At 36.4% G+C, this 13631-nt stretch overlaps 1 protein-coding gene across 3 annotated transcripts in view; it reads right to left on the bottom strand.

The window, feature by feature from the left end:
• LOC125322791 (solute carrier family 12 member 7-like) overlaps nt 1-13631 on the bottom strand; it is a 70004-nt gene that overhangs the window by 40102 nt on the left and 16271 nt on the right. For all 3 annotated transcript variants that reach the window (XM_048296951.1, XM_048296961.1, XM_048296971.1), the window contains exons 4-8: nt 10418-10564; nt 9628-9682; nt 6549-6679; nt 4605-4846; nt 1754-1965 (exon numbers count right to left, since the gene is read on the bottom strand). In XM_048296951.1, the coding sequence (XP_048152908.1) occupies nt 1754-1965; nt 4605-4846; nt 6549-6679; nt 9628-9682; nt 10418-10564 (787 nt within the window). The remainder of the gene's footprint in view (nt 1-1753; nt 1966-4604; nt 4847-6548; nt 6680-9627; nt 9683-10417; nt 10565-13631) is intronic.

Raw genomic sequence — 13631 nt, 5'->3', positions numbered from 1 at the left:
CAATAAAGATAGGAATTATCTTTGGGTTCTGACAAAACTTAGTAGTTATTCACAGTTTTTCTTGAGTTTTGAAAAACTGGGGAAGCCTCAACTCAGCTTTTGTAAAAGAAAATTGTCAGAACTATTCAAATTCCTTGAGGGAAACATAAATTAAGGCAATCCACTTAGATCAGTCCATCCATATTTCCCGTGTTTTTAAAATATTGCTCACCCAAGGAATTTATAGCAGACATTGGATAAGAGGGAATGTCCTCACATGGATAAAAAAAAAACAGTTCAAAGACAGAAAGTAACAGGTAAAAGTAAATGGAAATACAGCTTTGTAATGCAGAGGAGTCACCAGTAAGCTTTTACAAGAACACCATCAGGATGTAACCAGTGCTATCCAGTACACTCAAACAGCCCGAAAAAAGGAGCTAGGACCAAGATGAGAGCCTGCTGGCAATACTCAGTTAATTGAAATTTGTAGAAGGAAACCCAACTGCAAAGAACTTAAAAAAAAAAACAAAGCCAAAACAAAAAAACAGGTTCAGTGGGTAAACATAATGGAATTGATGAAATTCACTATAGGTAAGCAAAAAGCAATGAATACTGGAAAGTGTGTTGCTCACACTGAACTTTCAGCAGATTCCTGGTCTTTAGCGATCTTAGCATTATGTGAGAATAAATTAGCAAAATATACTTTTATACAGGATTGCTAGTTCAAAAAACAGCGAATGGAACAAAAGCACATCTTTCCAAAAGGAGAAAAAATTAGTAGTCAGCCTGAAACCTCCAAAAAGTAAAAGCACAATTTAAATCTTACAGGGTAGCAAAAAATTAGAACATACAGCTGACTTGTGATCTGGTGCAGGAAATGCAAAATTATTAATGAAAAATTGTAGCTATGCATATGGTAGATTATAAAATTCAGAGAACAAACCCTAAGTTACATTTCTTGTAACAAGCAAATAATTCCATTTTTCATTGAGAAAACTATTTTTTTTTAAAACAGAAATTTAGATTCAGAGAAGCCTATGTTTCATTTAGTAGCTGTTAATGTACACTTTATATTTGATATATATAACTGGGGTACTATGGCAGCAGTGATTGTCTAGCGTCCCTATGTAGCATATTTATATAAATCAAACTTTAAGTGAAAGCAAGGGAGAGATATCAGAGCATCCATTTCATTCCCAGAAACATTATTTGTGTGTGTACAATGCAAATTATTACACATTTAAGATGAATCCTATGACTCGATGCAATTGGAATTCCAAGCTGACACAACTGTACAGATCCGTAAAGAGAAAAAAATCTATACATTTAGTAGACTGCTTTTCTTGAATTCAATCACTAACTTGTTGTACACATTGAATAAGCCACAGAACTTCATTCTCATTGCACCACCTATAAACTGGTAACAAGTTCTCCCCCAGAAGAGTTTGAAAACATATTAATGAATAGCACATTGAAATGTGTGCTTGGCATACACATGTAAAAAAATAGCTGTGATAAACACTTTATTACCTTTTTCATTGAAAGAGAACTTATAAAACTCCAATTACCCCCAAATTAAAGCATTTGATACTAAGATTCTTGATTCTAAAACCAGATGAAAATTTTATAGGAAGAAGCATGCTCAAGATAGCAATCTTTCACACAGATTAGAGGTAAAGAAATAGTGACAGACTAGACCACTATATTACTGACCAGCTATTGGCCAAATTAATAATTTCCAAAAGCTTTTAAATCACTGTGCTTTCCAACTTACCAGTTAGAACTCCACTCATTATTCCTGGAATCCCTTGAATTTCTGTTACATTATTGAGACTGAAGTAGTCATCACATGTAGCATTAAGCAAAGAGCTATCACAGAACAGGCGCCACAAAGGTGTAGTCTTTGTTTTATTATTGCTTTCAGTAAATTTGGCACAGACATCAAAGCTGCGTTTTGACAATGTACGGTTTCCAAGGAGACAGATACTATAAACAAGAAAAACAAAAATCAGCGTTCCTTCAATACAGGGATGTGAATTAAGCCATTTTTTGTCCATTAGACTTCTTCAGAAACCTATTATTTACACTTCCTACCTTAAGGCCTATACTACATCTACTAAAATAGTATATAGCTTCTACATCTAAAACTATTATCAACAGTCATTAGAACTTGGATCAAATATTTCTACTTTATGGTATTAGCAGCTATTTTGCCTTCTGATTTATTCTTTAGAAAGTACAATCAATTTAAGCAGCTTGACTACGAAATAACAGCAATCATGACGCATTCAGTCCTACAAGAAAGAAGTAAAATTAAGCAATACTTTACAAACTTAATTAAAAGATGAGTCTGATGAAGAAAATATAAAAGTAAGATTAAGCAAGTAAAGCATGCCCTTTCTTTTGTAGCAAATAAAAACTTTAGATCATCCTCAAAAATATTACAATCTAAAAGGTAGGAAATAAGCCAGGAAGGTTAAACAACAAAATTTAACAACAGTGATGGGAGTACACATTAAAGAATCATGTATTGGGAAGCAAATTATTTTTTTCAGGAATGAAAGAAAATTAGAAAAGTCAGAACAGTTGTCAAAAGCAAATTCCTACCAGCACAGAATATTAAGGATCTAGGTTTATCTCTTTGCTAAACTACACAAAAGATGTTTAGGATTCCAGGCTTGTTTAATAATGGAATGATAGCTATCTATGAAAACAAAAGAAGGTACATAAAATAAAACGTGGGTTAGGCAGATACACCAGTGCGGCTTCAAGGTATAGCATCACATGGAAGTTGAGCAAATTTAACAGAAAATTGTTGCTAAAGAGATCATCTTGCCACTTGCCTTGCTTATTTTTCTTTTCAATTGCTACTGATTTGATGACTCAATAGCAGCAGGGTCAAATGATACAAACAATGGAAACTTCCTTCAGTTTGATTCAACTGGGAGATCCTGAGGTAAACTATTTTACCACCTATACAATGGACAAACTTAGTGGAGGTCAGTGATATTAACCTAACCAACCAGCTAAGTGGAAGCTGGTTTTTTGGGGCTTTTTTTAACAACCACTATCAGATCAGTCTTACCATTATATAGAACCCCACTTGAGTTTCTCATTTTGAGGCAGACTCTAAACCATTATATTTCCTGGAAAATAAACTCTTTTTATATTTTTTCCCCCAGTACAATAATATTACAGTAGCAGCTCATGTAAGGTTTCCAGGAACTTGAATAAGTTGGTAATAAGTTTTACATGCTACATATCCACATAAACTCTCTTTTACCTATACAGGTGACAGAAAGATATTTCCTTTGATTTGATGTGTTTTGTTCCTCTGGAATAAAATATCTTTGATATTAGTTTTGACATAAATTCTACTAATCTTTGCGGCACCTTCTCATTAACATACTTCTAAATATTTAAATTACTAAAACTTTCTCTTTAGATAGATATATATATATATATAATTTCTTTTGCTAGCTTTCACATAACTAATCTATGAGAACTGGCTTAGACTGTATGCTCTCTGTAAAGAACTTCTGTATGCTCCTCATACAGAAACAAATTAGAGTTTGAAATATTTAGCCATATGTTACGATGATTTTTTTTTTAAAGGCTTCGGTGTTGCTTCTATTTCTCTTCCAGTCAGCTACAGGATAATAGCAACTGAAAGTTGCTGTAAGAAACAGAAGTTTTATTCAGGAATATGTCAACATTTTTGATCATGCTTATCTTCTCAACAGAAGACTTGGCATTATGTTACAAACCGTCCACAAGTACTGGTCTAATGCTAATTTGTAATGCAATTACCAACACCTCAAAGTAATATCGAATGTGTAACAATCATACAGCAAAGGATAACTCTTATTATGAAGTACCATGCAAGACTGAAGTTATCAGCCTGTTCTGATAATGTCTTAAGCAATATAATTTTGTTTTCTCTTTCAAGATAAAAAGATGCACAAAAATGCAACTCACACAACTGGGTAAAGTGGAATGCACCTAATAACTGGAGTAAAGAAATAACTCTTATTGAGCTAGGAATTATGCACATTGAGGATGTTGAGAAGCAATGTGTCATGCATAACAACAATACAATTTTATTTTATTAACGGGAAAGGCTTCACAAACAAGTGAATGTAAACACCTCAATGTTTCAATTTTAAGTAGGGAGAAATGGAAGTTTCAAAAATTTCCTCGCAACACAGAAGTGGCAAAGTTTCTTTCGAACTATGGTTCATAGCTACAATGCTTTTTTTGACCTTTTTATTTTATTCTATAGGTTTTTAGTTTAAATCTTTAGATAAAGCAGTTATATTTACTGTCAGCAAAACCCACCTTCTTGTTCCTTAGGTGTGGATGGAATAAAAGCCAGTAATTTTAAGCACCAAAGAACATTTTCTAGAGCTATCATATCTTACGAAAAATGAGAGAAAGATTCGGATATGTAACTCAGAATAATAAATGAGTACATCAATATTTAAACTACATAAACCTACTACTGAAGCCAATGTGGTTGTATTTTGAAGCTTAGCTTAAAACATGAAATGGTTGCAGTACCTATTCCCTCCCCACGCTTCTTTTTTTTTTTTAAATAACCCACACAATTTGGATATTGCACTTACGGAAAGTCAGGTGGGTCAAAAGCAGTCTTAATAGCTCCAGCATATATGGCAATGATGGAAAGAATCACACAGGCAAGGAAGACCAGTGCAAGTTTGTTGACATATTTCACTCCCACAAAAACTACTACAGCCATCAGAATGATAATACATGTTCCATAGACTCTCATGTTGTTGAGCATAGCCTCTGTTTCTTCACCAACATCTTCCACTTTAAATATAGCGGCACTTGGAGAAATATAGGTCTGCAAGTGATATGGCAAATTATCATACATGTAATAATGAACATTTTATTAAAAAATCATTTACTTGAACTACAATATCTAACCTTCTACACCAGTTTTGCTTTCACAAATGATTTTAGCCAGAAAATTCGGGCATTTAGAAAGTGTAGAGATAAAAGGAAGGGAAAGGCAAGGGTGAAGAAAAACAAATTTTGAGACTAGGATACAGCTTTTGCTCCAGCTTCTTCTCTCCCATTAAAGAGTTTCCACTCCTTAAATTCATGTGTCTGCCAAATGGGAAAAACCGCTAAGGAATTTGGGTGGAAAAGGAAGTAGCACACTACACTACATAACAATATCTATATTCCTTCTTCTAGCACCCCTGAAAAAAACCCTCTCTGCTCAGCTAGGGCTTGAACATTAGGGCTTGAGGCAACTCCACTCCTTCCAAAAAACTGCTAAAATAACTATTTTTCAATAATATAATTCCTAAAGGCAGGAAGAAACTTTGAACAGGAGGCTACCATGATACATTTATAAGCAAAAACCAAAAATAGACAATTATTTACCAGAATTTTTTTAGATTAAACTTAAGTTTAGCAAATTAATATTTACTAGAATGCTGAAAAAGATGAGAATTGTCACATCATCATGGAAGAAAAAGAAAGCAAATTGAAAAAAATATTACTGATAGAATATATATTGTTAGAAAACCCTAGATTGTGATGTTGCAGAAGTTTCAGGCTCTATATGGAGGTACTCCTGAAGATGTTCTTGTGAATTTTGTTGACCTGCTGTTCACAGCCTTTGCCAGGGAAAAACACAGGCAGACAACTGATTTCTGTTTCTCAAAATAATCCATGCCCCAGTGGAGAAAAAAAAAAGCAATACTCATGCCTTGTGGTTATGACAGGGGTCTATTCTGAGGTCTTTGTCAGATATCCTGGGTGGCATTTTACTTCAAATTCTGTAGCTGAAACCTGTACATTTTTATTAACAACACAAACCCAGCATGACTATCTAATAGGGAGAACACTGCACCAAATTCAATCCACAATTTAACATGTGCTCATGTTGCTACTATAGATCAGATCACACGAGCAAGCATTAGTGAAGACTATCTCTAATTCAAATTTTAAAAAGCCTGGATTTGATGACATGGATCATTGTAAGTAACAAGAAAGAATTCTGAAGTATCTCCCGTACATATCTTAAGTTTCTGATATGATGACCAATTATTGCCCCCCCCGGATGAAGCAAAGCCATAGTAGCTGGGCCACAGCATCTTTGCAAATAGATGAAAACTCAAAGCCAGTAGTTTGAAACAAGGAAGTGGGATAGATTATTATTGCCTCATTGGAGATATGACCTTCATGTTCTTCAGAACTTTTCATTGGGCAGCAGTGAGTTACTCCGGTAATGCTTGCCCGATCTAGGCTTGCAGACTCTCATTTGGAAAAAGAAGATTTATGCTTGGTTCCTAAATTAAGTAGAATAAATATACATCAAATAGCCTTTAATTTATTTTTGTATTACTGATAAGAATTTAACTTTCTCAAATAGTCACAAGTAGAGTAAGAATAAATATCAACATCCTGAAAATGTACTATCAAAACATTAACAATCACCAGACTAGAATGCATTTTAGACCATTTAGAACATTCATCAGCAATATTCCAAAACAGCTCAAATACATTTAGTCTTAAGAGAAACTAGTACTTACCAATAAAATTTCAATGGTACCAAGAATGTACATTGCTCCTGCAAAGGTTGTGCCCAAGTAGAAACAAAGTCCCACTGCACCACCAAACTCTGGCCCTAAAGATCTTGAAATCATGTAGTAAGAGCCTCCAGCTGTGAATTTAACAAAAAAAAAAAAAACAACAACACACAAAACACTTCCAGGCCTTCAGATTAAGGACGGCAATAGAGAACAAAAATCTGAATAATTCAATCAACATAATCACGATAACCACTGCATGTGCCTCCATTGACATGCTCATGCCAAGACTGTAGTCAATGTCTATACTAACTAGGCAGTTAGAATGTATGTTTCAAAATTAATATCCCCACGTGTGTTTTCTATGGAACAGAAAATGAAGACCAAAGAAAGAAAAAGAAAAATTCCACAAGCTAAACAAAAACAAATTAGAAAAGGATATACAGGTATAAATAGATGTGAATGAATTTTTAGCTTCTAACCTCAAGCTATTCCCCATCAAACACTAAATTTCCAAAATAATTGCTTTATGAGACAAGGACAAAATAGAGTATTTTCTACTGATATACACTCTTTATTTCATCTGTATATGAAACCATTGCCACTTTCACTACAGATCACATTTTTTTAGTACTATTTAAAAGTGTTAGGTAGGGATTGCTTTTTCTTGTCCACTTATATGCTATTTACTTTGACCCTGAGTTTTTCAATTCTTCTCACTCTCACTTCCCATACATATGCATCATCTTTCTTTAAGCCATAAACTACATCACCACCAATACCCTACTTCCATTGCTCTATTTGCCTTTTAATAAGGCTCTAAGCGTCAAGAACTTCATCTCTTTTTTTAGAATGCCACCCAACTCCCTCGAGGCAAACTCTTCTCTCTGGTTCCCTCTCCATCTACTCTTAAATTCATATTTGTCCCACTTGTGACAACTGAGAAAGAAGGAGACAGAGAAAGGAAGGGTTTGATTTTAAATAAACATACATCAATGTGCAGTGTCTGAAGCTGTTTTTCATAGAATCATTAAGGTTGGAAAAGACCTCCAAGATCATTAAGGACTATCATTAACCTAACACTACCAGGTCCATCACTATACCCTGTCCCTAAGCACCACATCTACTTGTTTTTCGAACACTTCCAAGGATGGCAATTCCACTATTCGCCTGGGCAGCCTGTTCCACAGGCTTCAATGTTTTCAATATGAATGAATGAGAAATTAACAAAGATATTATGATGCATCACCAATTCTTTTGCTGAATATAATGCTGTTGCATATAAAGGCAAAAGAAAGGATCCTGCTGCTCAGGTCTCCTTTGCATCCTAGGTTCTTATCTGTGCTTTCAGCCTTCTCCATATATGCCAGCACAAGCATCATTTCTCTAAGAAACTGGCACCACCAACAAAACAATGAAAATTAAGACCTGTCTCGTGTAAGAACTGCAGGCTTCAAAGTCTGTGACAGATGTTAAACAAAACCTTTACAATGAACTTTAAAAATATGAGGGCGAAAAAGAGCAGAACATTTTAGTTATCTGCACACTGATTTGAATAAAATCAATAATTGATTGAATAACTCAACTTTATAATAAACTACAAGTATTTAAAACAAAATTATCTATTGTATTTTTATTTAATATATGGTACTGTATCCATGAAATACAATTATAATACAATTATTCTATATCCTACACAAATTGTATCTTTTACTTTTGCCCAACAACTTCAGTAATAGCTCTGAAAACCCTTGTTAGAGTGAAAGCTCCTCTGGACTCAGGCCCAGAGGGAAGCCAAAGCACAGGGGTTGAATTAAAACCTTTGAATAAGCTGAGATACATGAAGTCACACTAAAGTGAAATAGAAATACAGATTTTTAACTTTTAGTAGAAATATATGCTAAGTGCCTTAAACATTAAAAAGCTGTAGCAGAGACCTTAAACATAGTTCTTGCTGCAGCAGTGTTACCTTTTCACAGAATTCTTTAGACAAAATATAGATAGAATTATACTGTTCACATTTTTTAGAATGTTCACATAAACAATAAGAACTGATAGAAACTGTATATGTAAATCTGTGTAATACCTATGTAACACTTGTGTAAGACTTACGGTTGTTAGAATTAGACCAGGATAGGTTAAGAAAAGAAAAACTAGAATCGTGTGTTAATCTTACTGGTCAATTAAGAAATATAATCCACACTTCTGTAACAAAAAAATATATGGAGCATATAGAGCATATAGAAGAAGAAGAAGCTGGTTTTGCCTGCTGTTGCTGCTTGGCCTTATCATATAACCCCCTTCGAACTCTGCCTTCAAGAAAGCTATGAGACTATGAAATAAAGAACTTAGCAGAACAGCAGCCTCCTCTGCTCTCTTACCCTGGTCCGAGAAGGAAGGGTACCCTGTCAAAAGCTCAACAACCCTTACTAAGCTGCAGAAGCTCTGCAAGTGAGGAACTATTTTAAGTTCATTAGGTAAACTGTTCAGAGTTCATACCCATGCCTGAACACGAGAACTATCATGTAAAGTGTTGAGAAACTGAAAAGGGTAAGAGCTTCAAGAGCTAACTGATTTTGCATCTAAAAATAAAATCCTCTTAATTTATGAAGCCGAATCAATTTATCGATCTATCCTGAAAATTTAAGGAGATGGGCAGAACCTAGAATGCTTATATAGAAAAATATTTCTACCATCAGACCAGTTACTACTCTTGCAGAAAACAAGATAACTAACTCCAGTGTTTAGATGGAATGTAGGCAAATTCAGGAGAGAAAAAAGTACTAGCCGTATTTGTAAAGAAATTTTGTGTGAAGACCAGTCTCCACTAATTCAAATTATAACATCTTATCTTTCATTAAAACAGGATCAAATGATTGATGACAAAGATGTGCTGCAGAATATAACCCCCAGAAGCACAGATAAAAGATTGCATCTCACATTAAAAAGTTATTTATAAAATCAATTAAAAGAAAATATGCATTTGACGCAAAATCATTACTTCTGATATTTGAGAATCTTGTCCCAGATTTAAACTTCCATCATTTGACAATTTGCCATTTAAGATAAAATTCTTCATTACCTGGAACTACACCATTTGTTGCTATAGCACTCATTGAAATTGCAGTTAGCATAGTCTGTGGAAAGATGAAATAGAAGAAATTTAAAATACCAGAGTTCTGGAAGTTTTTTTTTTAAAGACTGGGCAAAACAGTAATCAAATGAAACTAGATTTTTTTTTTTTTTTTAAACTAAGATGTTTAATTTGGGATATCCATGCAACTCAAGTACTCAACTTTTCAGCGGAAGATTTCGTTTACTTAGATATTTGACACAGTCTTTAAAAAGAACTGGAAGAATACAGACCATTGAATACACTTAAAACAGTATTTTCATTATTCCAATTAAAAAGTAGCGAAAACTGATTGTAACATTGTTATGATGACATCTAGTAGTGGTCTCACATTCTAAAATATTACTTTATGGACCTAATGCTCTGGTTTGATTTGTAGTTTATTATTCAGTTTGTTCTGAAGTAGTAAAATGGAGAACGGTTCAGATCTCAAAGTAAATAATGAAACATTTGCTAAAGGCCAACTTAATAAAACTCATATAATACTTCAAACAAAAGCTTACTTTGATCAACTCAAAAGAATCTCCATACAGGTTAGACTGATATGTAACAGTCACTGCTTAAATATACAACCCATCTCTCTCAATTTAACCATATTGGTTAAATATCAGTACAATTTAACCAATATGATTAAATATGGTTACTTTACCCTGATACTGATATAGTAGAAGGTATCAGTACTCTTGCAACAGAGGATTTGGCCAAGAGTTTAAAAAAAAGTAAAATATGGTTAACTTACACAAGCACAACACATGAACACAATGATGAAAGACTGAAGAACTCCAGCTGTTCCCACAATCCATGTTAAACGCAGGAAAAGGATGACTCCCAAGATGTTTTGCAAACAGGGAAGATACACACCAATAAAAGTGCCCATTTGTGGACCCTGGAAACAAAGTGAGAACATCAATTCCTTTGTACTAAAAAATTTAAACCCATAAGAACTTTATGGCACAAACCCTTATCACAAATGCTCCACGAACAAATGCCAAGTGAAACTGAATGGTAGCTTCAGAGTGTCCAGCTTCACAAATATTCACATGCTATTTATGCAGAAAAATTCCTGAAAAGAGAGAAAACTATTTGTGATAGTGAACTCTCTTGTTCCACAGGAATTAGGATGAAAACTTGATAGGGATAGGGCAGTCCTTTATCTGTTGATTATAACACTTTACAAACTTTCTTCTGAAATACCAGTTACAGGGTAAAGTTGCATGTTGAAGATAAGCTACTGCCATAATCAAAATATCATCTATAGTCTGCAAAATTGCCACACAGCTGGCACAAGAAGTTATATTCAAAAGTATTTTCAATTTTTAAAAACGACAGACAAGGTATTAAGACAGAGCAAGAAGTAATGCAGTGTAGATACAAAAATGCTGCTAGCAAGGATTTTCTTGCTATTTTCTAAGTCCATGAGAGACTTCTCTCTCTCACAGGAGAGGTAGCAGGGTATGTAAACAACCAAGCCACCTGCAACCTTGAAAAGTCTTGTTTATGGTATAGTAGGAAAATATTTTGACAATGGATGTTTTAGGATTTTAGCCAATCACCCCAAGGGGTGGCTGATCCTTTGTCCAATTAGACAGACTATGAAGAAAAAAGTCTATAAAAGAGTTTGTAAAATAAATAAATAAATCAATCTTGCTGCACAATTCCTGCCTGCTGGATCTTCTCTCCTCCTCCTCCCTATGGCTGCGGGACACAGTGATATACCCTAGGGCCCAGGCCTGCGGTAATAATGCAGAGCTGACTACAATTTCTTTTTTCAAAAGTTGTAAAACCTGCCACAACATAGTATATGTGTACCTTTTATTTGCTAGTGATCATCATAGGTGAAGACACACACAAAAGAATTCAGGCTTCATCACTAAAGTTTTGGTCTTCAGCATTTATGAAGAGAAATCAGGCTTTGAAATACTCTAGTTAGAATCAACAGTTATACACAGTAGCTTTCCAGATACACAAGGTGGTCTTAAATCACAGCTTGGGCTGTGAAAAATGGCAATCAATTTAAATAAATAAGCAAGCATTGATGCTTTAGAAGTTATCAAAATTATTAAGAAAATACTAAGCTTCCAAGTACTTATAAGGAATCATAGAATGTCATTTGGACTATGTTTTTTTATTTTTAGCATCTTGGGCAATACCCATGTGCAACATCAACACTACTGTCTCAATCACACCATTAAAAATGCTGCTCTGACAGGCTGCTACTTAACTACCACAATTTCAGAAATGAAATTAAGACACTATCTTGGTTTTGAAAGACAGGTGTCTGCTAAGGAAGGCAGAAGCCTCCCTTGAAGTGGCAGATGTAACCCCTTTCCCTCCGAGTTATTATAATTTTGAAATCAAGGGCCTTTAGGCAAAGATGTGGGAAAATAGGAATAACAGTTCTTTACTATTATATATATAACCAGTCAAACAAAACAACAATAATTATGGCAGTAACAGCAAACAATCACAAACCCAGTCCCAGCCTTCTCGGCTGTCAGGCCCTTTCCCCTCGGGTGCAGTTCCGCTCGCAGCCGGCAGGGGCGCTGGCGGCTCCCAGTGAGCAGGGCAGGTGCGATGGTTCCCCCGCGGCTGCAGGGGGCGCTCCGGAGCGAGCTTGGGGAACACGCGGCACTGGTGGCCTGGGATCCCGGGAAAGGATGGAACAAGGGCTTCACAAACCGCTGGGCAGCTGGCCCCAGTGTCCGGCTGGACTCTCAGGAACAGCAGGCTGGAGCGGCAGGGACGAGCACAAATCCCAGAGGCCAGACGAGATGTATCCAAATGGGGAACCCCCCGGAGGTCAGTCAGGCAGGTCGACGGCTACAGCATAGCGAAAGCTCAAAGCAGCAGCGGGGCAGGGCGGCCACAGCCCGGCCTCCAGCAGGGCAGGGAAAGCGGCTTTGGGATCCCGGCGTTGTTTCCAGCAGAAAGAAAAATGGTCGAAGAAAAAGAACCAGCAGCTCCTTTCTCTGCAGCTTCTCTCTCCAAACGCCAAGAGCGAACTGACCCCACACCCAGGTGAAACAAAGGAGTAGCCAGGCCCACCCCACCCCCAATGGGCAGCTCTTTTGTCTTTCTTAAGTACAGCCTGTTACAGCGGGGATTACTGCAACACGCATATATCAAACCAGGAGTCTCATGGAAAGCGAAGTATATATGGACAGATTCGTGGTAGATGTTTCAGAGATGTTTATTTCTCCAGCCGCATGGCTGGGGCTCAGCTCAGGAACTCCCCAGTCACGGGACCCGAGGGTCCTTGGCCACACCAGGGAACGCAAACCAACCAATGGGGAATGAGGCTGACCAGGGGCAGGGAAACCCCGTGTCTCCCCCCCAGGGCCCCTCTCCCAGGGCTCCATGGCAGGGGGAGAGACCCCAACAACAGCCATTTGTCCCCTAGCAACATGCATATGGGAAAAAATTCCTTTACCAGGAAAAAAACTAGGACTAAACTAAAACCCCAACAGACACGTACATAAAAATCGTGTTATCAAGCCACCACATGGCGCACAAACAAGATTAAGTGCAAGTGAGGACACAGTGTTTATTTGGATAGTCAGCTCCAGAGGGAGTAATATGGTGCTGCATTGAAAAAAACCTCTACACAGCAGCTGAATGGACAACAGGGATCACACTAAGGAAAGTGTGAGTAGATCAGTGTTAGTTTTCCCATGTCTGAAGTTTACCTTCAGATGAGATGAAACAAATATAGATCAAGCACAACTAGACAAACAGAAAGAAAGCACACTCATGAACAAATGCAGGATAAGCAAAAAGTTAAACAAACAGCTGGACTTTATTCCTGACTCTTGCCCACTGTCCTGGTACCAACTTCCACTCAAAATCTCCCTTCCAGTCAAATGAGTCGCCCTTCTTAGCTTATTTTCATCTCTGTCTCTTCTGCTCTGTGCTCATTTTCCTTTCACTCATTCTCATGTGCTTCTCCTCTTTTC

Source organism: Corvus hawaiiensis, chromosome 1 (assembly GCF_020740725.1).
Source record: "Corvus hawaiiensis isolate bCorHaw1 chromosome 1, bCorHaw1.pri.cur, whole genome shotgun sequence".
Taxonomy (NCBI): Eukaryota; Metazoa; Chordata; class Aves; order Passeriformes; family Corvidae; genus Corvus; species Corvus hawaiiensis.
The sequence above is the reverse complement of the archived record's forward strand: the minus strand, read 5'-3'. Positions and strand labels throughout refer to the sequence as shown.